Below are 25,865 nucleotides of genomic sequence, written 5' to 3' on the forward strand. Positions count from 1 at the left end.
ATAAAAATCCAACTTCCTTACTAATTTATACACTTGAAGACATGTTACATTCCCTTGAGAAAACTCTTCTGTTCTGTGTTTTATTTGTCCATCTTTGGAGTTGACCCGAGGATAAGCTTATTGCCTAATAGGGGAATTTTTTGTCTGTAAGTTTATTAATCCATGTGTTTAGTTTCAGATCTACTGTGTGTGTGATTGCTGAAAATCTCTTGCCGAATAAAGGGAGAGGTTGTTAGCTTCTGATAAGTTACGTGAACAGGTTGTGGTTCATCACCAATAAAGCAGTGAAACTGACTGTAGAAGGTGCTATCAAATCTCCAAAGTAGCTGGAAAAAGAGGGTTTTCCCCTCAATTCTTACAGTTCTTAAGATTATTTGTAACCATAAATACGTGCTCCAAATGAAACTGTTTTATTGCAATGTGATTGTTCCATTAGATAGCTTTTAAAAGGTTAAAATTTATTCCTAAATGTAGTAGTTGAACTACCTGCTTACATATGGGGAGGAAGGTCTGAAGTATACTTGTACTTCTCTGAGCTTCTGTAATTTAATTCTCACCACTTGTACCTGCATAGTGCTTGTATCCTCAAAGCTATGCAGTAAACACGGATCTTTGTAACTCAGTGTGAAGTTGGCAGACACAGATCTGTGACTTAATACCCCATAAATCAAAGGAACTTACAAATAGCACGAACGTTATGGAGGTGCTCAGCATAGTTGATTTTGAAACGGAGTAGAAGTTGTTAATCTGTTAACTGCTGGCTAGCATTTTCAGTTATAAACACTTGACTGCAACTTCGCAAAAACACCAGCAGTCTGCATTGTAACTTGAATGTGAATATAGAAGTTTCTGTTTTTCCCAATCCTTTTCTTAGTCTTCTGAGCTGTGTCTTAGTGCTCTTGCAGAGGACATTGACAACAGTATTAGGTTTGAATGGTTCTCCTTCTGTATTTTCTGACTGTACTGCAAGCGTGCCCCAAGACCTCTTTCAGATTGGTGCTCTGGTTGTTGTATCTCTGTAAATAGGTTGGGGTTGGGGACGGACTTTTTCTGAGAAGCTTGTTAGGTGATTTTTTTAAAAGGCACAGGAAGCATGCATTGGAAAAAGTAAAAGTGAAAAAGTAAGGATGCAAGAGTAATGAAAAAAGGATCACGTGCCTAAGTTGCTTCAAGTCGAGTTGTATGTATGGGGAGGCATTGGTGATGAGACTAGATTAAGAAGCTGTGTTTCACCTTCTGCATACAGACTCACTGCGTAAATGCAGATGTTTGTGCGGTCTTGCTTTGTACTGGGTTGCTAAAATGGTCTGGATTTAAAACAAAAATCCTCATTTCTCAAAAGCCACATTTTGTCTTTGCAATGAGCTTGAGTACAGAGGAGAATGGGAGGTGGAGGAGAGGGTTATTCTGTAGCTGATCTAATAACTGAAGATGTCTTCGAATTGATACTGGTCATAGATGGAAATCAGAGGTTCTGACCAGATAAAAGGCAAAAAAACCTTTTCACACAATGGTTGTGCATTGGTACAGGACACATGGACGTTGTCTAATCTGCATTCAGGAAGGTTTCCAGTATGTGACTGGACAAAGCCCTGAGCAACCTGGTCTGCCCTCATAGCTAACTAGCCCTGTTTTCAGCAGAAGGTTGGACCAGAGACTTCCTAATGTCCCTTCCAACCCAAATTATCTGTCAGTTCACACATTGCACTTCCATCTGTTTCCTTTTGTAATGCTTTCGAATAGCTGGTGGTGTGAAAAGGGAAAATGACAATAGGGTCTTTAAATTCTGCATTACCCAAATGAGAGTGACTGAGTTCTACATCATTGCTTTGCTGTTTTCTTCTAGTGGTTTACCTGCAAACGGGTAAATATGAAATGTATTAAGTAGGAAAGACTGTTTATGGAAACGGGCTACAGTAAGAGTTTTGTATGCAACTAGTTGTACTTCTAAAAGTCCTTTGAATCTGTACTAATTTGATCACACTGAAGTCAAAAAACAGCTGACTTTTTCTTTGAACTGTGAACACATTTGCCTCATATTACAGCATATTCTAATATACTAGTCTGTTTAAGGGGAGGTACCTGTACATCTAAAAGTTTTGTTTTCTTTTTTCCTTTATAATTCAGTTCGAATAAGGAGAAAGTCAAGACGGCGCTCACAGTGGGGCAAAGGCATTATTAAGAAGAGGAAAGTCAATAATTTAAAGAAAGATGAAGATGACGCAAAATTTGCTGATGATGAAAACCACGGAGAAGACAGTAAATTGCTGGAAAATGGAGAGCTAGAGATCAGCGCTGACTGCATTGAGGAGAATGGGGAGGAAACAGGAGACCTCTCTATGACAAATGATGAATCCTCTTGTGATATTATGGATATAGATGCAGAGCAGAGGCTTAACAATGGGACATCAGGAAAAGAAAACAATTTTGCATCCACAGAAGAAGAGAGCTCAAATGAATCTCTGTTAATAACTGACAGTGTTACCCTGAATACTGAAAAGGATTTAAGGAAGGACTCGACATTGAAAGGGGACCGTTTAAATGGAGAGACATCTGTACGCAGCTTAGAGGGTATGCCTGTTCCAGCATGTCACAATGGTAAAATGGAATCCGTTGCTGCTGTTTCAACCAATGACAACAGCTATGGATCTAGTAACAAGCAAAAATCTTCATCTGAAGATCAGCCAAAGGAGAAAACAGAAGCTTCCAGTGAAAGCCAAGGAGCTGATCTCGTGAAAGCTGAGGTACCACACTGCAGCAATAATGAAAAAGCACTACACAGCACAGACGTTGAGACTAAAGATGCTGAAGCAGATAAAGAAGGTATAGCTTGTTTCTGTTACTTTAGTATCCATGTTAAATGTGTATGTTTTTAATTTTAACATATTAAGTTGTTATAATGCAATATTTTATAAACTGCTGGTTATGTGAAACTTTCACTATGCTTATGAAATTTAATTCCATATAAACAAATAGGAAGCCCACCCTTGACTTGCTGTAATGTTCTCTTTAAGCAAGTAAGTTTATCTCCATACTTAAAATATTCTGGGTTTGTATGCTTAAAGGGAAGTATCGTAACTATCGAGATAACATCATTTAAACTCTAATGGAAGATTTATAAACGATTATCAACGCAGGTAAATACCTATATGATACATGCTTTGGTCTATAGGATATATTTGATATAAATTTTTATCCATATGTCACATGTTTGGATTTTTTTTGAGGTGGAGATTTATGATAAAAGTGTCATTGATGTTAGATCATAACCCACAGAATTACAGAATATATGTAGTCCTGAATCCTTGTGAGCCCCTTCACTGTGATTCTGTGGTATTTCCTTAAAAAAGAGTTTGCTCATAGCAAAAGTTAAAGCAGTTTAACTTATAGGAAAAGCCAGATACACCATTGTTTATCTAATGGAGTAGATATCTGGACTTACAGTCAACACAGTTAATAGTGAAGTGAAAAGATAAGAGAAAGAGAAGGAAAATCCTGGTGGTGCATAAAAGAAGGGACCATGTCCTTTGAAGAAAAGAGACGTAGTTTCCTCAGGGAAGAGAAATAAGAGCCTTATGCATGATTGCCTTTTTAATTAGCTTTTCAGAATTATGTAAAAGAATGAAATCTTTACTTCAAAAGTGGGTGCTGAGATTTACAAAATAAATTAGCTTTAATGAGAGATAGGAATTACGAGAATATCACTACGTACACGTTGTCTGTGTGTGTACACGCATTTTCTCTAAGGGTAAGGAGCATAGATGAGGAAAGCTCCTAAGGATATCAGAAGAAGAGTATGGTATATGTTAGAGCCATTACATCTCAAAATTTAATACGTATATTTTGGATACATTAAAGCTGTATTATAGTAATGGGGAGGAAAGAAGGCTCCTTAAGGAAAAAAAAAAGGCATTTTAAATAGTTGAGAAGGAGAAAAACAGTGAATAAATGTAGGGCTAGAATCAGGAGAAAACTTCAAAATATTTTGTTCTCCAGAACAGGACTGGACAGCAGCTTCAATACAGAGGTGGAAGAAGACAGAAATGTGTCACCAAAGCGTGACGTTTCAGGAGTAGAGCAGATGTTTGGATTACTGTGATGATGAAGACATGGGATGCTTTGGAAAGAAAAATGAGAATTTTGAACTACTTATGAAGAAAGACTTTGGGACTTAGCTTAATATGTGAACTTCTCTTAGAAGCTGTGTAATTTGACATTGTTAATTAGAAATGAGGAGAAACTTTTTCAGTGATGTTCAATATTCTATTGAGATTTCAGAATTAAGTTTTAAAGTTGATGAGTTTCATTTGTGCTTTGTGAACTGTGGTTTTGTTCACTCATAAACCTTGAGAGTTCTGTGAGGCTGATAAATAACGTGCACCGGCAGAATCATCATGCTTGCATAGTTCACAAAATCCAAGCAAGATCAATTTTATTTATTTTTTTTAAATTACAGGTATGTTGAAAAGTAAGAAAACTCGAAAAGTCACTGTGGAACTGTCAAAACCCACAACTCTGGAGCATGTCCCAGGGCAACCATCAGATCCCTTACCCTCTGTAGTTGTTGACCATGACAGCCTAAAGGTAATAGAACTGAAAAATAAATTGGATTGCTAACAGGCTCAATGGAAAATGTTCCCTTCCTTTGTTATAAAGCAAGATTTCCTTTATTTTTGACCATGAACAAGTTTTTTGGCAGCAGTAACTTTTAAAGATGATTTGTCAATCAGTGTTCTTGACTGAAAAGTTAATAAACCTGCTGAATCCTAATTTCCTCATCATTACTACCTTTACAAATACAGTAATGGCACAGCAGTCCACTATTTTAAGAGTTTCTCCAAAAGCTGCAATTGTGTGTTAATTGGACATGTCAGTAGCTGAAGAACTGCTGGGTGCCTGGTAATGGGGAGTTAACATCATTGTCTCCCTCCCCGTGGACGTATACTTGGTGGAAAGAACTGTTAGTGGATTGGAAAGAAAATTGGAATTTGTGCTGATCTTTTGGCACTATAGATCGAACTCCTGCTAGTTAATTTTGTTTCAGTTTTGTTTGTTTAAGCAAAGTTGCAGCAGAATTTGCTGCGTTCTGTAGTAGAAACTAGCTTGACCTACTATGAAATTTAGACCCCACTTGCTGTGGATTACAGATGTTACTTTCTTTGGTAAGAACAGAAATGTTGTATTAGGAAAAAAGTCTTAATATTTACTGCTACTATGGTAAAATACACACTTTCACCATTTGTTTATGAGCAGTTTTAGAAGCTTTTCTCCCATGCACTTCTTTTATTGTTCAACGTTTGTGGAATTCCAACTGTTTCCATTTGGCACTTTTAAAGTTCATGTCAATGTAAGTTCTTAAAAATGTCCACTTCAGCTATCAAGACAGTTTTTATGGTTTATCTTAATTATTGACCAAGACGTCATAGGATTAAGTATCATTCAAACAGAACAAACATTGCACTAACTATTCTCTGCATAAAATCTAAGACAAGAAAAAAAGCATGGGTGTAAATAGGGAAGAGAAATGTTGAGTCCTTTTGGATCAGTGTGGAAGCAGTGGCCTTACTATTAGTCAGCTGTGATCCCTTTTATTTGTATATATGTTTGCAAAATAGGGTTTTAGAAGAAGATGGATTACACTCTGATTTGTTCTTTAAAGAAAAAAAAAAGTGGTTATAAAAGGTCTCCTAACTTTAACCTTTGTTATTCTAACAGAGACTGCTTGATTTGGTGGTTAAGAAAAGTGACAACCTGACTGTTGACCAACTTGAGAGATTGTATTCACTCCTCAGCCAGTGCATCTACAGACACCGTAGAGACTATGACAAATCACAGCTTGTTGAGGTGATGTTGTACAGTTCTTTATTTATCTGACTTTTGTGAGAATAATTTTTCAAGAACTATTTATGTTCGTTGTTATACTAGCATGCAAAAGCTTTAAATACACTTTGAGGAAAGTATTTATAAAAATAATAAAGTTTAGTATAGTAATGGCTTAAAAAAAAAACAGATTGTTTAAAAAACTTTCCTCAGAAAAGGATTAAGAATTTAACCTAAAAGAATAGAGGAAAACGAGGATAGAATGCAGCAGCATTTAGAAGCATGTGCTAGCAGAGTAAGAATGGAGCAGAAGCAGGAACTTTCAGGTAGTCAGCTTGGCTCTGCAGATTGTTCCTAAGTCACTTAATTTCCCTTATCCTTCTGCAGTATGGGACATCTGCTTGATTGTAGCTATATCACAAAGGAACCTATAAAAATAATACCAGAAGGGCATTATGGGTAGAATCATAGAATGGTTTGGGTTGGAAAGGACCTTTAAAGATCATCTGCTCCAATCCCGTTGCTGCGGGCAAGGAGGTCTTTCACTAGGTCAGGTTGTCTTGACGGTGAGTGTATCAATCTGAACATCCCTGGCCTTGCCCTTCACTGACTTGCATTATACTGTTCATTTTAGGTGCAAATACTTAGTCTTCTGGAACCACAAGTTTAAACTGTGGGCAGATTTTTTTTTCAGCCTTTCATTTCTTTGATATGAATAATTTAATTCCTGTGCCAGAAGTTCCCAAATTTGTGAAGATAGAGGCTACTTTGTAGATACACTAAGCCAACAGTTGCTGCTGTTGTCCCTGCTTGCATTTGTGATACTAATTAAAAAAATATATATATATACTTACCTTTGCTCCATGCAGTTTGCTGATGGGGACTTTCCTGCAAGACTAAAAGCATTCAGCCTTTCTCTATATCAGGAAATACTCCCTTGATTATAGAATCATAGAATGGTTTGGGTTGGAAGGGACCCTATAGATCATCCAGTTACAACCCCCTGCCATGGGCAGGGATGCCACCCAATAGAACAGGTGGGCCAAGGCCCCATCCAGCCTGGCCTTGAACACCTCCAGGGGTGGGGAATCCACAGCTTCTCTGGGCAACCTGTTCCAGTGCCTCACTACCCTCTGTGTGAAGAATTTCCTCCTAATCTCTGATCTAAATCTCCCCTCTTTTAGTTTAAAACCATCCTCCCTTGTCCTGTTGTTGTCTTATCTGAGCAAAAAGTTGCTCTTGGTCGTTTTTATAAGCCCCCTTTAGGTATTTAAAGGCTGCAGTGAGGTCACCCTGGAGCCTTCAGGCTGGACAGCCCCTGCTCTCTCAGCCTTTCTTTGCAGGAGAGGTACTCCAGCCCTCTGATCATCCTTGTGCCCTTCCTCTGCACCTGTACTAACAACCCCACATCCTTCACAACCCCACATCCTTCTTGTGCTGGGGGCCCCAGACCTGGACGCAGTGCTCCAAGTGGGGCCTCACAAGGGCAGAGCAGAGGGGCACAATCCCCTCCCTCCATCTGGGGGCCACTTCTCTGTTGATGCAGCCCAGGATGCGGTTGGCCTTCTGGGCTGCAAGCGTGCCCATGATCATCTTGGGAATGTCCAATACAGCGTGATATTTGCAAGTTTTCTGCTCTGCTGCCATCCTTTTCCTCTGAAGTGTTTTCATTTCAAAGGCCTCCCGGCTACATCAGCAGGAAGTGGGTCGTTCTACTGTTGGTGTAGGCTGATCATAACTCTGGTTGTGCTTTCCCTCCAGCAACATTGTTCTAGCTGCAGAGTGGTGTGGGTCAGCTTGCTGATTCACCTGATAACCAACCTTGCTGGTAAAGGGGCAAGAATTGCGAGGTTCCAGTTTGATCACTGAACACCAAATATTTTTCTCCATGAATATTTTACTACAAAACCTGGGAAAGCTTTAATGTAGGATATTACAGAATTCTTGCAAAATACTTTTGAAACCATTTTCATATTATTCTGCTGTCTTCACCTAAAATATGTTGGAAGTCTGGGCTGAGTGTTATGTAGAATAAAAAGACAAACGTCCAGCATGAGTACTTAGAGGCAGATTACTTTGATTCTCCAAACTGTGCAGATCTGTGTTTACAGCTGGGTCACCAATGGCACGTGTGTAGTAGGAGTTGAATTCGCGCACTGTGCCATTGCAATACTTTCTTAATATATATAAAATACATTAATTATATAAATGACCCTATTACACTTGGATTTTTTCATGGACTGTCATGGTGGAGTGCTTTTCTGCATTAATGCTTCTTTAATTAGTTTTCTCTTTCACTGTCTTTTGCTAGCAGATGGCAAATAATAAGCAGAAATGTCTATTTTCCTATGAATTATTTGTTGGTGTTTCAAAAAAAAAAACACACCAAAAAACAAAACAAAACAAAAAAACCAATGACCTCCACCCCAGTAAATATGATTACTTAAGGTAACTTTATTTTTGTCTGTATATTTATATATAATTGATGTTCTGTGTTTCTTGCAGGAGATGGAAAGAACAGTTCATGTGTTTGAAACATTCCTGTGAACTCGTCAAGATGGGTGGGTTTATCCTCTCTTAAACTGCTCACGGGAGAGCAGTCCTCTGAGCCATTCAGTTTCCATTTGCACCAAGTATGTGCAGAGCCTTGGTCTTAAGTGCTCTCTCTTTTTCTTTCTGTTGAATTTGGTGCTATTGTCTCAGGTACCTGAAACCAACCAGCCTACAAGAACCAAACGGAACTTCATATAGTTGTATCTGATATAAATAAAGAATACAATGCCACAGCTTGGAGATTTTTGGTGCTACAGAAACTGTTCTCATTTCTGCTCTTGTTCACTCTACATGCATTATCTTTGGGGAAACTTCAGTCAAAGTGGAGACCAACATACACGAGAGAACTGGAAAGAGCAGATCTAAGTTGAATATTTTTAAACAGGCAACCTTTTTTTAATTTTTTTCCAATCTTTCTCTTCTCTGGGGTAACGGACAAAAAATCTGTTCTAAAGAAGGCAATGATGCATTGTGGTAGGAATCTTGAGTAACTGGATGTACAGTAATTTGAAGATGAGGCTCTCTAGAACTGCCTATAATGTGCCTTTTAGTCAATTGAGAAAGATAAGGCTAATCAATTGGTTTGGATTATAGCAAATGGCAATGTTAGAAAGCTCTCTTCAGAATGAAGATCTCCAAAAGGATGACTTGTATTCTCTTCATTGGATGGCAGCCAGTATTATGGTTCTATAATGCCTGTCTTACTCTACAGAACTAAACTAAGACACACTGAAAAAGCCACATACTTTACCAAAATGGTGAAATTCCTTTTTCATTGGTATAGATTTGTTTTAGAAACAAATTACACAGTGAAATTATTCTGTGTTGCTAACAGTGAAGCATTTTCCCACCACTTCTTTGTTGTCCATTTAAGTTCTTTAAGAAAAAAAAAAAGTTAATACTGGCAGGTTTCTTTCTGAAGTTCTGTGTTTGTAATATAGCTTGGACTGTGCAGTACAGGTAAGAAGATGCTATAATCGATGAAAATCCTGGAGTCCAAGCTCGCTTGAAAGTAAAACTTAAACTAGGCTTCAGGACTCAGTCAATGCAAAGCACTGTTAATGTGAGGAGATTGGAGGACAGCCTTTTCAATTGATCTGTTCGGACCACAGTTCTCCAGGTCTGAATTGTGTAGTTCAAAACCTTTCCTTTCTGGAGACTGGAGAGAACAGTCTAGGCAGTTTCAAGAAAAAACATGTTTTGTCACAAGCTCGGTGTTAAAAACGTTACCTGGGCTGATTTATTTCAAACCTAAGTGGAAACTGTTTTAGAGAAGTTGGCTGGTGTTACCATCTCTAACCATTCATCGTGACTGTCCCTATGTAGCTGTGGAAGTGTCTTTCCAGAAATATGCAACACAGTGTGATTAGTTTTTAATTAGAGAAAACAGTCTTGGACTACTGCAGAGATACTGAGCTACCTCAGCTTTTTGTATTTTAGTTACCAACAGTGTTTATGGAGGACTGTAATCACTCTGCTCCCATTTACAAGCTGAAGCTAAGGTACTTGTCTCCACCTCTATGGCTAATAGCATACCACTGCAGAGGAACAAACACGGGCCTTGGGCTACTGCAGTAATCCAAAGTGCTTTGTACATTGTGTTTCAACATCGTTCTATCATAGATCTTCTTCTCCCCCGAATGCCACTGTTTTTCTTTATGGCTAATGGCAGAAAAAAAGTTTTTTAAGTACTCATGTACATCTAGTTATACCTTCTAAATGCAACCCGTGCAGAATCGCTGTATTTTTTAGGTGGGAAAGTGCGATTAAAAACAACAGCAAGCAGAAAACACATTTAGAATGAGATTCTTTGATCTCACATTTGTTTAGGGGATTTTTTCCATGTTTCGTTTAGTATTTATTAGCATCATACCTGTTTGAGATATTTTTGTGTCTGGTACATTAACAGCATTTTGTATTTTGATGGAAATTGTTACAAACTTTAAGATTTGATTAAATAAAATGTAGCAGATTTTTTGTAGCAAGTTTCTGATAAAAGGGTTTTTTGCAAGTCTCAGGTTCTTGCTGCAGAATTTTTTAAAAATATTTATTCCAGTTTCACTTACTCAAAGAAGTTTTTGTTCAAGTAACAGCAGCACTTGTGGAAGATAAAACTGCATACATTTTTAAGATGATAATAAATTTATATGCATTAAAACAGTTAGAAATTTTAGTCACCAGTGAGTGTGAAAAAAAGCAAGTTTAAGCTAATGCCTAGCATTAAAAATGGTTCGAAAAGGTCAGGTTTCTAAAGGAAAATTTTTACTGTCAGTTGTTGATTGGGAAAAATTTGTAAGAGGCAGCCCTGCTAATTGGGGAGCTGCCCTGTTGTTTTAGAGAAAAGTAGCTGATTTCAAATGTTAGAGTGGACAGCTTACATAAAACGATATACCCACCTTCGTAGCCCAAATAACCACGCTTCAGTTTTGTTTTCCTTTACAGATGTCTGGTGGTTATAGAGTTAAAAGCAGCTGTTAATCTATCCACGTGGTCTCAACTTGTTTACTCTTTGTATGTTTTTAATTTTTTTGCCATATAGCACTGGCAAGGGTTTGTACAAATTGACCTCTCTTCCTTGTTTCTTGTTGTGAAAATTGCAAATAAACTCCTGTGGGAGTCCTTGCGCTGGGGTCAGTGAAACGTGGCCACCCAGAAGAAGGGTGACTTCTCTGCGGGGTTGGCGGGGCTGTTCTGGAGATAATAGAGTTGCTCTTGGGTAAAGTTGATGGCTATGGAGTTAATTGTATTTGCAAGCTTGAATCTCACCTGTGATTAATTTTTTTTGTTTGTTTTGTTTTGTGTCTTCTGTATTGTTACTTGATTTCCTCATATGCCAATGTATTTATAGGATTACTGGTTTTTGTCATATCCCGTCTTCCTTTTTTTTTTTAATTAAATTGGTGGGTCAGCTCTGGTTTTACCTTCAGTCTTCTGAACGGCAGGTCCTGCAGCTGATGGTCCTTTTTTTTCTAATTTTATTTTATTTGGTAATCAAAACATAAGCTTGAATTTGGGCTTGTACTTGCATCTTTTGTATCTTGTACATTGGGTTATTTAGACATTGGGGAGTCCTGTTTGGTTTCATTAATGTGTGTCTACTTCGTGGATTAAGTAGACTTCCTTCATCAACGATGGTATATTTTGGATTCTATAGTTTTATTCAGAACTGTGTTCAAATTGATGTTTTGCATTTTGACTTCATTTTACGTTAGTTTGAAGTAAGTTATTTAATTTTTTGAATTTCTGGAAATTTTGAACATTTTACTGTAATTTGTAATATAACTGCTGTGAAATACTTGAATAAAGATGACAAGAAAACACAGCTTTAGCTCCTTCAAACCTGTTGTATTTAAAGGAAGTTCTACCTCCTTGTTGCTTTCTGCTTTCAGTCTTTTTCTTACCAGACCTCCTCGATTTTGCAGGTGACATGTTTTACCCTGGGATCTTGCTGTTTTGTTGTGTTGAGTGGTTTAATCCGTAACTCGTGCTTTCAGTGCTTGTCCATTAAAGAAAAACACTTCTGATTAATTTTGACTACAGAAATGAAGTTAGCATTGTATGCTGGTAAGTGAATAACATAAACGCTCTGAAGTTATGGAAGTTATGTAGTTATGAAGTCCTAGAAAATGTGTCCAGTTACAGGGAAACACCCAGGACAGCTCACAGTACGTCAGCATTCAAGCACCAGGGTTTCTCATTAGAGTTTTTTAAAGGAATCCTCTTCCCTCCCTATTTATCGTAGTTCTCCTTATTTTATTTATAAGAATAACTTAAGTATATCTAAAAATTGCTTTAGTTTTCCTCCCTCTAATAAAGCTGCTAGGGGTTACGGAAGTTCACAATCAACCCACATCTTATATGGGAACTGTATTGGCAGTTTATCCAGAGGTAGGTAACTGCTTGTAATTTCTGTAATGTGGAACAGAGCATGACAAGCTCTTACGTAGATGTGTTACGGCCACTCTCAAGGTGTAGGACATAAAATGCTGCTGTTCCCTTCCCTCTTTTCCTCTGTTTCTTACGCTATAGGGTTCCTGGGCAAAAGAGCTAAGAAAGAGGGCAGGAACTTGTTTCATGTCTGACTTGGCTGTTACATGCAGCTGTGACAGCACAATTAGATGCTAATTGTGATGTGCCACAGTCTGGATGCAGAAGGCCTGGGCCTTTCATGTCAGCAGGGCCAGCCCCGCTGTTGGGTCTGACGGGCACGGAGCTGGGTGCCCCGCAGGCAGCAGCACCACACCTAGTGCTGCCCAAGGGGGTTGCGGGCTCTGGATAAGGAATGTGGGGTGTGGGGTCTTGTTATTTCCCCAAAAACGGAGAGAATAGTGTCAGGCATGATTTCTGACAGTGGCCCTAAAGACGATCAGTCAAAAGCGACCAAACTCTGCCTTACTGGGGCATTGGAAAACCCTTCTTGGAAAAACACTTAGCGAACTTGCATGCTTCAAAAGCGTGATGTAGTGAGCAGTAGTTGGGTTTCATCAGGTGCGGTTAATAAAGCCTTAGGAAAAACTGGAGCAGCAGCCTGATTTGTCAAGTGCTCGCTGCTTAAACCTGCAGCCTTCTGCTGTTGGCTTCTGCATTTAACGTAGCTTTGACGTGCAATTTCCTGTATTGCCTTAAATTTGAAATGCTCCACATCCTCTTTTTTTTTTTTTTTTTCCTTTAAGCCACTCAGATAATTTATTTAAATAAATTAAAAATGAGATCCTTTTGTTTTCTGTCTCAGGCAGGATTTGGATCAGGACTTGCAGTATTGGGGGTTTTAAGCTAGCACTGCATGTGAATAAATTCTGAAAGGCAAATCAGTAAACTTACAAACTGATTAACGAAGTCAAACACTTCATTTTTCTCCCCTTTTTATGCATCACTTGTGGTCGTGTAACTATTATGTAAAAATCAGGGATTATAAACTTTAACACTAATTAATTCAGCCTCATTCCATTCCTAGGTGAGGAGTTTTTTTAGTGTGATGATTTGCATAGGGAGTGTATTTCAGTTTAACCCGGTGCCAGCAAACGGCTGCGACTACTACTAAATTCCATTTATTTTAGGAACGCGTTTGATTTATGCTATATTGAGCCTTGCTTTGATAGTAGAGAATTACCATATTAAAAGAGCGTGGAAAGATACTGAGATTTCAGACAGATTCACTGCTTTTAGTGGAATGGTCTTGTAAACCTTGCCGTTCTCAAAGTTTGTTAACACTTGGATGCTGATTTGGAATAAAGTTGATCTAGAGGTTTGAGTGCAAAAAATAGCCTTGAGTTAATCTGCGTTAGAAGGCTCCTCACCTTCAATTCCAGCAGCGGGGCAGGTTGAGAACAGGGGGAGGCTGCTGGGACGTGAGTGCAGCACTTGGGGTGTGTGGGCATGCAGCAGGAGCCGGAACGGCTCTGGGGTGGGTTCCTCCAAATTTTGTGGTGGTCGCCTCGGTCTTACAGCGGTCAGGAATTTGGCAGAGTATGCACAAGATGTGTATGGGTCCCTGAGACTGGATGGCTGCTGAGAACGCTCACACCGTCTGTCATCTGGGGTTTTTGTGGAGCTGAATTCATCATGCTGAAACAGCCCTTGCATCAAGGTAAAATTTCTACTTTGCTATAACCCAGAGATGTCTGTATATGGAAGTGGGAGCCTGGAGGAAACCGAATGACCCTCTGGCTTTGGGACTCTAGATTGGGATGGAGAAACTCAGGGAAGTTCTTGAAAGGGCTCCGCCTTTGAAATAGTTCTTTAGTAAATGAAGTAAAGCAGAGGTGAAGATACAGAAAATTACTTCAATGCACATACATTTAATTTGGACTGAATTAATTTGCTAAGAAACCGAATCTCTGCTGGAGAGGGAAAAGAGTATCATGTTGCTTCAGTCGAACTGTTTGTGGTCTCCAAAGCCCCAGCTCTCTGTTGTAAAGGCCTTGCTGACGTTGTCCTGCCAAGTTGGTTGTGCCTTGTAGGGTGCCCGCTGCTTGGGGGCTGGCGGAGGAGCAGGGATACCCGATTGTGATGGACAAGGACAAGTTGCCAGTTGGTTTTATGTTCCGAACACAGTTCTGAAATGAGCTTTGATGGGATGCTCTGTGACAATATGAAATGTTTAGTGAGGTGAAGGAAGTGTTACGTGATTGTTTGTGGCTATTAGCATCAGTTTATTCCTGAATTACTGTTTTGTGTAGACGTTTTAAGTACCAGAAACATAAGCATGAAGTCTGCCATTTATGTGAAACACTGGGGATACAATAGCTTTAAAATGAGTGGCTAACCTTTGTGTCAGGGTTGGAGAGCTCCAGAGTCCTGCTCTGCACTTCAGCACGTGTCCAGAAGGCAGCAAGCTTTTATAAATGAAAGCCTTCCTTTTCGCAAGGCTCAGTGGACAGCCACAAAAGCACAAACTGAGCATAAATCTTGGTGTTAAATCTTTTCAGTGCTTTTGAATGACTTTTGGAAACGGAAGCGACAACTCTCTAGCTCTGACACCAAATGATGGTGTAAATATTTCACAATTCGGGGTAAAAAATTGTGTCTATTCACACAGATTTAGTGTAAGCAGAAAATGAATGCTGTGGTGCATATGATTCAACCTCGTGCATGCACAGGGTCTACTACCTTCTGTTTGGCTGAGCAGCCTTTCCAGGAAAGCCTTGATCTGGGCAGTTTGTACGTCTGTCTTTGAGCCTTTCATCAAATGGTTAAGCTCACGGGTAGAACCAAACCTTGCTCCTCGCTCCCAGGCACAGCTTCTTGTCTTTGCTTTCTGTTCCAGGTTAGAGAGGCTTTCCATATGTAGGCTTCCCCCCTCTGCCCCCCTAAGATACTAATGCGCTATGACACGATGATTGAGTAGCCTCTCAGTCGTCTTTTTGCTGAGCACAATGAGCTCTTTGTGGCTTTCACTGCATTTTTCTCCATCCTTTAAGTCAATTTTGTGACTTTTCTGCAGTGGGTCAATTTTTCAACATCTCCTAAAACGTTTGTTCACGGTGGAAATTGATGTGATATTCCAGCATCGGTCCCACCAGTGCCATATAGAGAGCTAAAATCGCAGGCTCCTACTCACCGATCCCCCTTTTACACATCCAAAGATCAATTTAGTCCTCTTATAGCGTGAAATTGGGCTGGGAGCTCTTGTTGCTCGATTCTTCTCCAACTTACAGCTTTCATGAGCATCCCTCGTTCCCACCTGTCTCGGTCCCATTTAGTTTTATTTAAATAAGGCTGGGTTTAGGGGTCCCAGCTAGCCAGAGGAGCCAGAAGAATATATCTGACTTGTTCTGTCCTAATTATCTTCTCTGCTAGTCTCTGTTTCCACAGGTCTGTGACCAGTGATTTATGTCAACGTTTTCCATTTAGAAGTTGGAAGAGGATCCCTGCAAAGGCCCCACTAGACAAACTCTGATAATACCAACGTGGGAAGTACTTGACCGGATTAGATATTCCTCAATTAATCTGCCTATTCGTAGCCCGCTTAATATTTGCTGTCTGAATACTGTACAGCAAGAAAGTTGAAGTATTTTGTCACCTGCTGTTGAAAATCTATTACCTTATCAATCAAATGCGTAATCCTGTTGGAGAATGAAATCAGGTTTGTGATACAGCCTATTTTCTCCAAAATATCATATTTATCCTTATCTCTTTGATACGCGATCAGGTTAGTCAGATATCATCTTCCCATTTTTGCTTGGGATTGATGTCAGGTGAATGCCCTATAATTACCCAGTCCTTTCATTTGCCCTTTTGATAACTGGTACATTATCAGCACTCCTTCTGAAATACCCAGGTATTCCAAGAGCTATTAAAAACGAGTGTCAGCAGGGCGGAGACTTCTGGGCTTTCTTGAGGTGGGTAAGTGTAAGTTGCCTCCTGAATTTGAAAACCCGTATCCATTAGGGGAAGCCTAATATTCTCTGTAGGTAGGATGCGGTCTGGAAATGACGTCTTACTCCCTGTAGGCAAGGTCTTTCTGAATAGCAAACAGAAACGTGAGTCATTCCCAAACACTCCCCGGCACATTTCCACCCCTCGTTTTCCATGGAAAGCCTGCATGAGGCATTGATGTGTTCTGATATGTAAACAGAAAGGCTGGGGATGAACTGGAGTAGGTAGAATTGAACTCAGTGTCAACAAGTAATGGAACAGTGCATTCATCGGCCATGAAAGTAAATAACTTATTAAAAACGAGCTCTTTTAATGGAAACAGAATGGCTACAGAAATTCCAGCGCGCCTTGAAATCTAGGCTTGCTTTGCAAAAGCTGATTATTTTTACTTGCGGGGAGGGCCGGTGTTTGTGGTAGAGCATGATGCTCATTGCGCTCTTAGGGCTTAAAACATTTGGTGCAGCAGCCTTCAGGACTCAGTTCACTGAGCCTTCCTCTGATGCTGCCCACAAAAAATAGGATGTATTACAAATTAGGGTCCCTAAGTTCCCAAAATTGTAGAGGAATCGGTTCCTTTCTATCTGTAAGAGCTGTTATTTTTTACGAACCTATGTGTTTTAGCCCCTGCTTGTCATCACAGTTCCTGCTTCTGTATTAATTACTTTACTTACAAATAAAATAAAAAATAGGGGAGTTGTGAGCGCTGCTCTCTGGACAGGTCGTGAAAGAGCTTGGTGTCGCTGCCAGGATGAATCTGGCCGTGTAAGAGGGGGAATCTGAACTCTGGAGGAAGGGAGAACGTTGGTCAAAAGTAACAGATGATGAAATTAAAACAGCAGGCAGCCTTTCAAACCTTTATTGCGGAGACCCCCACTAATGAAAAATTCAGAGGCAGATCTGGCTCGATGACAGCACTGGAGCTTCCTTCTCCGAGGCAGTAACGGAGCCAAAACATTTAACTCTGCGTAAGGCCGGTACTGACTGAAATGGAATTTATTTAGATGAAGAAAATTGGAATTTGTACATTTGTACACGAAACCCACTAGCTAAACAGGAATCACTAAAAACGAAGGCATGCTATCAAAAGATGGATGCCAGCGCCTCGCTTAGTGTGGGTCCTCTCACGAGGCAGCCGTCTCTGCTATTTTTGAGCTACCTTGAGAGGGGAAAGGAGGCATTAAGGGGCGAGCTTAAGGGTCGCAGCCAATTTAAGGCGCTTGTTTTAGTGCGACAACTTGTAAAAATGTCAGAGTGATGCAGGGTCTGTGTCGTTGCAGCCCGCCAGCACTTGGCTGCGTGTGCCGTTTGTGGGTTCGTCCCCCGCTCGAATGTTGTCACCTTGCTCGGTTTGTGATGCGGAGGCGAGACGGCTCCGGGAGAACTTCTCCCTGCGCTAGAGAAAGCTGAGTAAAGCTTTGGGACCGGGTCCAACTTGGAGAGAAATCCTTCACGAGAGGCAGGGTGGGTGGGTAAGTACTCGAAGCGGGCTGTGCGCGTTGTGGTGCTGCTGATTACCCGTAGTGGTACTCGTGGAGGCAGCGCGAGCGCGGGCTCCAGCTCCTCTCCCCACTAATCCTGGTGGCTGCTCAAAGTGGCGGCTCCCGCTCGCCTCGCTTCATCTCGGCTGCACCTGGAGCAAGCTGAAGTGTAATGAACGCGCTAATTAGGTTGCTCCGACTGCACGGTGCCAAGCTCAGCCTTAACACCTAGCTGCAGTTAATTAAAAGACGGCATTTCTGAGGTCTTATTGGTGCTTGCTGCTAGATGAAAGAAGGGAGAAAGGCAGATGAGTTGTAAACTGTCAGGCGTGGGCAGTTCCCAGAAAGCAGAGACCAGCCCTGGTCGGAGATGGCTCTCCTTCCCCAGAGAGCGTGTCGAACCAGCCAACAAAAAGGGTTTTTATCACTACCAGGCTGCCCAGCCAGCCTGGCCCCTGAATTTCTTCAAGTTTTTAAGAAGAAACATCTCTGAGCAGATCTGGGCACAAGATTCATTTGGCAAAAGCTCCCAGCCAGCTTCCCGGAGGGGAGCTAAAATAATTTTCACATACAAGTGAAGCAAATAGCCTGTGTCTTGCTCGGCCTACCAAGTAGTATTGACTAGTGCTGAGGAAGATCCTTGCGTGTTGATGGAAAGGTTGGCCGCTCATCCCACTTGGGCTGGGTTATGTGAGTGTATAACATCGAATTGCGAGGCTTTTAGTAATCTGCACGGGCTGTTCAACCCGAGCCGCTAAGCCTAAACTAAAATGTTTAACAACTGCGGTCAAACTCTTAAACACACGTGTAGATGTGCTCTGTAAGAAGCCAGGATAATTTCAATGTGTGTGAGGTTATTTCTGTTAATGTGCATAGCAGATAGTGCCCCCAAAGATCCAGATGAACTACTGCAGTGGTATTTTGAGGCTAGCTATATTTGGCTCATCTTTCTTCCACATCCAACTTTACAGCGGCCGGATGACGCCCTAATGAAACATCAAAGAAGCCAAGAACGGTTGTATTTAACCACGTATTCAAAGCCATGTCCAGTGAATCGCCGAGCTCCTGCCCTGAGACAGAGCAATTCTGACACAGGGCAAAAGCGGCTTTCATCTTTCAGACATCGCAGCTGCCGTGCGCTGCAAATCCCAACTTCCACTAAAAAAAAAAAGGCAAAAAGCTGTTTAGCAGCGTTTTGAGATAAAGCTTTGAGTTAGTTTGCTAAATGATCTTGAGCCATTTTGCTCTTTGCTTAATAGCAAGTTTGGGGAAATAGAGAGATGAAGAAGAAACGGTCTTGATGAATAAAATCCAAATTCACTTCTAAGAACTTTTCCAAAATGAGAGTGGAAGTACTTTGGAAACTGCTGAGCATTTAAACATTAGCAATAAATTTTGAGATTTGCAAGACAAAATAGCTGGAATTAAAATAATTTCATCCCTGGCCGGGATGAAAACTGCAGTAACCATTAATGCAATGTTGTTTCTTGTTGATTCGTGACAAAAGTAACCCAATCTGGATGCTGAATCTAGATCTATAAATATATTTATTATAATATAACAAGAACTTAACAGTAAACATAAACTATATACAATACCATTACAGATAACCCTGTTTTTAATATTATTCACAGAAATAGCCAGTTTTGTTCCAGTGTGAGAAATGAAGAAATAAGCTAAATTGGAAATGTTGAATGTGTTTAGGTCTTGCTGACAGGTAGCACCTCCTTTGGAGGCAGACACACACCAACACTAAAATTAGTCCTGCCCCAGGCAGTTAGAAACTTGTGCTCCAATCGTTAGGTTCACACTTGCACCCTGTTTGACATAAATACTTTAAATGACATACTAGTATATAATTTTTGTTGTGCTTATTATTTTTTTAAAGAATAAATAAAACAACTGCATAACAAAGGCTGGAACCTCACTGTCAAAATGAGAGACTTGAGTCACCATAGACCTTGACTCAGCTGACTTGAGCACTTTTTTTCTTTAAATACTGCAAGATACAAATTTCATTTTTTTAAATTTTATTTTATAAACGATTATTAATAAAATAAGATGATTAGCTAACATCTGCATTGATTTCCCCAAAGCTGTAGGCAGACCTCCCTCAGTATAAAAAGGCGAACATATTTGGTATGAAATTCAACCAGATATTGACTGTAGGATCTCACCCACACCCTGTAGAGGACCTCCTGCTTGAATTACCGGCATGGTGTTTGGAGTTGGAGTCTGCAAAGGCAAGAATGGCAACTTTTTTCCCTCTACTTGGAAAGAAATCAGGCAATCCTTAGCTTGGGGTTACTTCCTATTTGTTAATTTTAAGAATCTTTCCCCTGCCCCCTCTGTGTTTCCCACTCCATCTTCCATTTGATCCTTTTATGTATAAATTTATAAAGAATTTCCACATCACAATGCTCTCTGGATAGACAATATTTTAATATATATAAAAATATAACCCCTGTGCTGTGCATATACTTACAACTCTACATAGTAATCATTTTATGTCTCTTATACTGGGCTTAAGTCTATGCATTTTTCTACCATGGGATTTAAACTTGTGTGTTTAGAATCTGTAAATAAGTAACAAGGTAAGATTTCCACACCTATAGGGAAACTTAAAAAAAAATCTTCTCAGACTTTACATAAAAGGAACCAATAGTGGCGTATGTCCCAATGTAAGGAATTTTGGTTGAGAGCCAAAACTGAGTGCGTAGCCACAGCTGGAGGCATCTGCTCCTCCGCTTGTTGAAAACGTGGGCATCCCACACTACACTGCCACAACGCCACCATCCCAATCCGCAGAACCGAAGTGCCGTTCAATCGGGAGGATGTCTCCGGATTGGAAACCGTTTTCATTTCGTGTTCCAGGGATCGAGCACTGTCAGGTTTGCTCATCAGCAGGAACCGGGAGGAAATGCTAGAAGCCCCGCCACCAACAGATGCGTGTGTGCCCACACAAGTATCGCCAGGAGCAGAAATTCATACAGCCCAACAGACCTTTTTTTTCCTCGTATTACATGGAATTGTGTTACCAATGGCTCCTCTTCTCCCCAGCCCCCGCCTCTTCCCCCCTTCTGGGCTCTGCTCTAGAGAACTGAAATATTCATTTGATCTGATGGAAGACTGACATCAATGTAAGCCATCTGTCACACAAGATTTCTCTCAGTCATTGGTATTGAAAAGCATGTATTTGTTAAAAACAAATGTAGGAATCAAAGTGGTAAGGACACTTTGACCTTTTAAATAGATTGATGCCTAAAGTGTAATAGTAAAACTAATCTGCACGGTTATTTTAAGAATCAAGCTTGAGCTCTAGAAGTAAAATGCAGATTTTTTTTTCCTCTCTTCCCCAGCTTAAAAAATATGTGAAATTCTATTGCACCTGGGTTGACCAAAAGCCGACGTCCAGAACAAGTGCCACTATAACATCTAGTGACACACTTGTAGTATTGTTACAATATCTTACATAGCACGGAGCTCTCTGCTCCTCGTTCACCAAAAGGTGAGGATGATTTTTCTACATTCAATGTAGACACTATTCAAGACTTTAGAGCAATATGTTCACTGGCTGTCTTTGCTGCTTTTGTGATTAGTAGTAGTGTTCTCCTTGCCTGCTCTCAACAGGTACAAACAGTTCTCCATCCGACTCCTCGGTCGCGTCAGCCGCTCTGAATGTACTTCTTGATTACTACGCAGCCATGTCGAAAAACAGGGCATGGCATATTTGGTAGAAGTGTCCAGGTATTTGTTTTAGGGTCGTAGGCTTCCATGTTGCCCAGCGCAGGTCCTTCGCTGCTAACAATCCCACCGGTGGCGTAAATTTTTCCGTCGAGAACCACAGCGCTGTATTTTTTAATAAAGAAAGTTTTAGTTAGTGGACTTGCCAAACAATTCGCTTTTTATGCTTAAAAAAAATCCTGCATATTTCATAATAAGGGATATACTATGAATACATTTCTTATTTATATAAATCTGTGTGGGCACTCCTTTGCCTTCTCCCTTTCCCTTCCCAAAATTAATCCTCTTCACGGTCCTTCCAGGTAGGTTAAATGTCTGTCATTTAAACAGCAGCAACAAACAGGACAAAGTTTCTCCAGCCCCCATCTGGACTCTGCAGCAAAGGTACCAGGACGTGGGTCCCATAACACTGTGCATACACACACCAAAAGCGATCATAGCTATTCCTCAGGCTCCCTGCCTCCTTGGGCAGCGTAAAATAAATCCTTGCTTCAATTACTCCTCTGATAAGCAATGAATGCTGCAAAAGGGTCAGGGGAAAACCCTCCCCAGATGCTCTTTTGCTCCTTCCCCAGCCACTCTCAGGCAGGAGATGCTGGTGCTTTGTCCTCCTTGCCCAAGGGTTTCCCCTTTGCTGGTTTTTCCCCCTGCTGGGCTGGGAAGCGAGGGGCAGGAGGAGTGCTGCTGTGTGGGAGAAAGGGATGTGGGGGGACACGTGTCTGAGCAGTGCTTGCGGAGGTGCACCTCTAATCTTATGTCTAAAGAAAACAAAAACCTTACTGCATGCTTAAAATGAAAGTATTCAACCTCAGAAATCTCTTGCAAATTGAGCGTAATGAGGCTGGGGCTAATCCAGGGGTCTGTAAGATGTTGATAGTAGGGAAGGGGCAGAGGTGTGAAAGGTATTTGGAAGGAAAATGCCATTCAGCCTGATCTTCAGTGCCTTGTTCTGGTGCTGACTTCCAAAAGGGCATGGGCAGGTCCCAAAAGGCCACTGAAATTGGGCTGTGGAGAGGAAGATCTCAGACTGAAAGGGGATGTAGGGAGAGCATCTCCTGCAAGCTGCTGCTGACGTTTAAAGATCCTGTAAAGCAGGATGGGGCTGGTGGTGGTTGGTGTCTGGAGGGGGGAAATCCTTTCTAGGAACAGAGTGGGGTTTGGAAGGAAAAGGGAGGACCTGAAATATGTACATGCATGGAGAAAGAGACGGAGAGGAAGATGAGAAATTAATTGCCCCAAAGAAGGTGGCCTAGATCAAAGTAGATGGAGAAGGGTAGTAAGCCTTTCAGGCTTGGTTAAAGCAAATTTATGTCTTGTGGCTAATTTTGGAGCAGCAGGAGGAAGAGGAATGAGAAGTGACAAAGGCAAAAGACAGAGAGCCCTAGAAGACCCTGGATGAACTGAGACTCAAATGGCATGGAAAAAGCTGCATTTCTGAAGAACACAAAGCTCTGATGTCCTTCCGAAGAAGTGGAGCCGTAGGTTAAAAATAAACCCACAATGACAACAGCGAGGACTCAAATAAGCCTAGTCCCTGGATACCACCAGGAAATGGGAAATAATGAGAATCTTGTCAAAATAACTGTTAATCTGAAAGGAGGAGGAGGGCAAGAGAGACTTGAAGCACTTGATTAGAGCCTATCCACAAATCAGCAGGGCTGGATGATACATAGCCCAAGGTCTTAAGGGAGTTTGCTAATGAACTTACTGAACCACTGGTAATTATTTTTGAAACGTCAGGGAGAAATTGGGAAGAACGAGGACTTGAGGAAGACAAGTGTCATCCTGAAAGATGGCTCTGAAGGAGCACGAAGCCGTTTCTGAAGGAGCTGGAGCCGGCGGGGCCCACAGCAAGCCTCGCATCCTTCACAGGATAAGCAGGATGAGCTGCCTGGTAAATCAGGCACATGTGTGTTTATCGGCATGGGTTTTGTCCCAGCAGTGCTACTGGTGCCTGTGTGCTGTACGGGGAGGGCTTCGTGTGGTGGTGTGGCTGTCAGGAGTTGCCTCACGAGGCCTGGACCAAGCGACCGGCCCGAACGGAGCCTTCAGCGCAGGGGGCGCCCCGGTGTGATGATTGTCAATTAAAAACTACGCCAGAGCAGGGTGTTAATAACCTCTGGGCCCCTGTGAAGGGTCTCTCACGTTTATACGGGCTAGAAATCAGCCTCTTGGCAATGACGTGGACTGTTGGTATTGAAATGGCTGCAGTGAGCTGCGCTGCAACTTAAATGAAACCAGATGACTTGTTCAGGTTTAGGACTAAGATATTTATAGGGGAGAACCCAACTCTGTCTTGAAACAAGTTAATATTTAGAAGCAAGACAGGCTGGGATTTGTAGCCAGGATGGCATGGGGAGGATGCTCTGACCCCCTGAGAGCAGCAGGCTGTGAACTTGGAAATGGGGCTGCAGGGTAGAGGTTCCCGTTTGTGCTCTGTTTTGTTCTCTTAACAGTGAGGCCGAAGGAGATGGCAGCTTATTTTAATCGGGGTATGGTTTGGGATGTGCTGTATGGAAGTGGTCCCGTGTCAGAGATGGACTGCGGTGCAGCTTTGCTGCCTTGGCTCTCTGAAGAAACGCTGATCAGTCCTTACAATGCTACCCCTCAACAAAACTGGAGGAAAAAAAAATGAATGGATGAATTTAGCAACTTTGTTCAGTTAAGCAAGAAAACCAAACACACTGGGACATAGAAAACAAGAATCTGGCTGCAGAATTATAAATAAGGGGAAATTACAGGAAATGTCAACCTGGAGCCTGAGGCCATTTTCATCAGTGTTGATGAATACAGCCCCAGTGCCCATGAGCAGCCCGAGCTAATTTTAATCTACCGGTAGACACGCTGGCATAGGTGACAGCACTAGATACCACACAGACGATGACCTTTGTGGCCATGTCACTGTCACGCTGAGCCTGTCTTGTTCTTACTGCTTGTTACCCCAGGAGGCTCAGGAGGGAGCACTGGACCTGGACGGAGGAAGGAGATGGACAGAGGGAGGACCGTGTCCAGGGGCCTTTCCAGCTCTGGTGCCAATGCCACCAGCCCCTGCTGGCTGGCTGTGTGCCGCCTAGCTGAGGTCTGGCCCTAAGTGCCCTGTATCTCCTTAGGCATCTACTGACAGGGATCTACACAGGGACATGGGTGCTTTACAGGTGTCTGTGTAGCATCTTGGCTGCCCCCATTTCTTCTTGTAAAGCCTCCTCTGGTGTGTTCAGCCACAGCTGCTCTAAGCCAGAGCTGCTGCCACCTTAGAGCAGCCAAGCGCACCCTCCTGGTGTCCTCAGCCCATATCCTGGATTTGGGGTTGCGGTGGGTGGACAAACGCTGCTCTTGTTCTCCAGCACCTGGGCTACGGCGCTGAAATAAATTCCTGACCAGCAGCTGAGAAAAGCAGCTCCACGTTGTAGCCTCTCAGAACGGCGCTAATGCATCAGGGAAGAAATGGATGCTGAATTCCTCTGAAAGACTGTATGAATTTTAAATGGTGATTAGAGTAGCTTTTGCCCTCTCCGAACACAATTGCCATAGATAAGATTGGCATAACACTTAGCTCGTGAGTCATGCCCAGGGTTAAGAAAAACAGTGAGCTCCTCCTGCTGTCAAGAAACAGGCAGTTCTGAGAGTGCAGCGGGTACTTACGTGCGCAGGGGACGTGGAGATATTCAGGCATCTCCAGGGCTAAAGTGGGAGGTAGGTACTTAAGATCAATTAGGAATTTAGTCCTAGATTGCTGCTACTTTGCAATATTAGGACAATCGTTGTTAATTTCTGGGACCTTAGGGAACAGGAAACTCAAGTGGGCTCGAAAACCCTAAGGAAAGTGAGTGGAAAGGCGAGCGCTCATTGCTCTCTCTTCATTACTGTGACAATATTTCTTTTCTCCCCTCCCTTCCATCCCATCGGCTGTAAAAACATCGTTACCAAGGCTGACGTACAAAGAAAGAAATAATTACAATAATTAGGATGCAAGTTTATTGCTCGGTGCCATTAATCCTGAGAGATAAAATGATTACAGGCTGTCAGAACCTGGGAAGGAGCGAAGCCTTGCGCCGCACAACCTCCCCGTGGACCTCCCCGTGGAAGATGCAGCTCCCTGGCAGCTCGGGGACAGTGACTTCCCCAGCTCCAGAGCACCCAGACCCGCACCACCTGGCAGCACGCCCTAGGTGAAGGTGACCGTCATCAAAACAGAGGTCGCTCTGTGCACTCCTTCCAGGGAAACGTTTCAGCATTTTGCAAATTATTACCCTGCTCTCTGCTCCCTGGGGAATGGGGTAGAGCCTTCACCTGTGGCCCTACAGGCAACTCACCCAAGGTACTGTGGGGTCTGTGATTGCCCAAACCGTGAGCAGTGTCAGCGGGCCGCTCTGTGACCGTCCCCATGACATG

General features: G+C 41.8%; 2 protein-coding genes across 17 annotated transcripts in view; one reads left to right on the top strand and one right to left on the bottom strand.

The window, feature by feature from the left end:
* ATAD2B (ATPase family AAA domain containing 2B) overlaps nt 1-11,695 on the top strand; it is an 83,046-nt gene extending 71,351 nt beyond the window's left edge. For all 3 annotated transcript variants that reach the window (XM_040553851.1, XM_040553852.1, XM_040553853.1), the window contains 4 exons: nt 2,128-2,823; nt 4,457-4,584; nt 5,716-5,844; nt 8,326-11,695. In XM_040553851.1, coding sequence (XP_040409785.1) covers nt 2,128-2,823; nt 4,457-4,584; nt 5,716-5,844; nt 8,326-8,367 — 995 coding nt within the window. In that variant the 3' untranslated portion in view covers nt 8,368-11,695. The remainder of the gene's footprint in view (nt 1-2,127; nt 2,824-4,456; nt 4,585-5,715; nt 5,845-8,325) is intronic.
* Nucleotides 11,696-19,259: 7,564 nt separating this feature from the next.
* The window catches only part of KLHL29 (kelch like family member 29), a 391,073-nt gene continuing 384,467 nt past the window's right edge, over nt 19,260-25,865 (bottom strand). For all 14 annotated transcript variants that reach the window (XM_040553896.1, XM_040553905.1, XM_040553902.1 and 11 more), the window contains one exon: nt 19,260-21,578. In XM_040553896.1, the coding sequence (XP_040409830.1) occupies nt 21,395-21,578 (184 nt within the window). In that variant the 3' untranslated portion in view covers nt 19,260-21,394. The remainder of the gene's footprint in view (nt 21,579-25,865) is intronic.

Source organism: Cygnus olor, chromosome 3, assembly GCF_009769625.2.
Source record: "Cygnus olor isolate bCygOlo1 chromosome 3, bCygOlo1.pri.v2, whole genome shotgun sequence".
NCBI classification, from domain to species: domain Eukaryota; kingdom Metazoa; phylum Chordata; class Aves; order Anseriformes; family Anatidae; genus Cygnus; species Cygnus olor.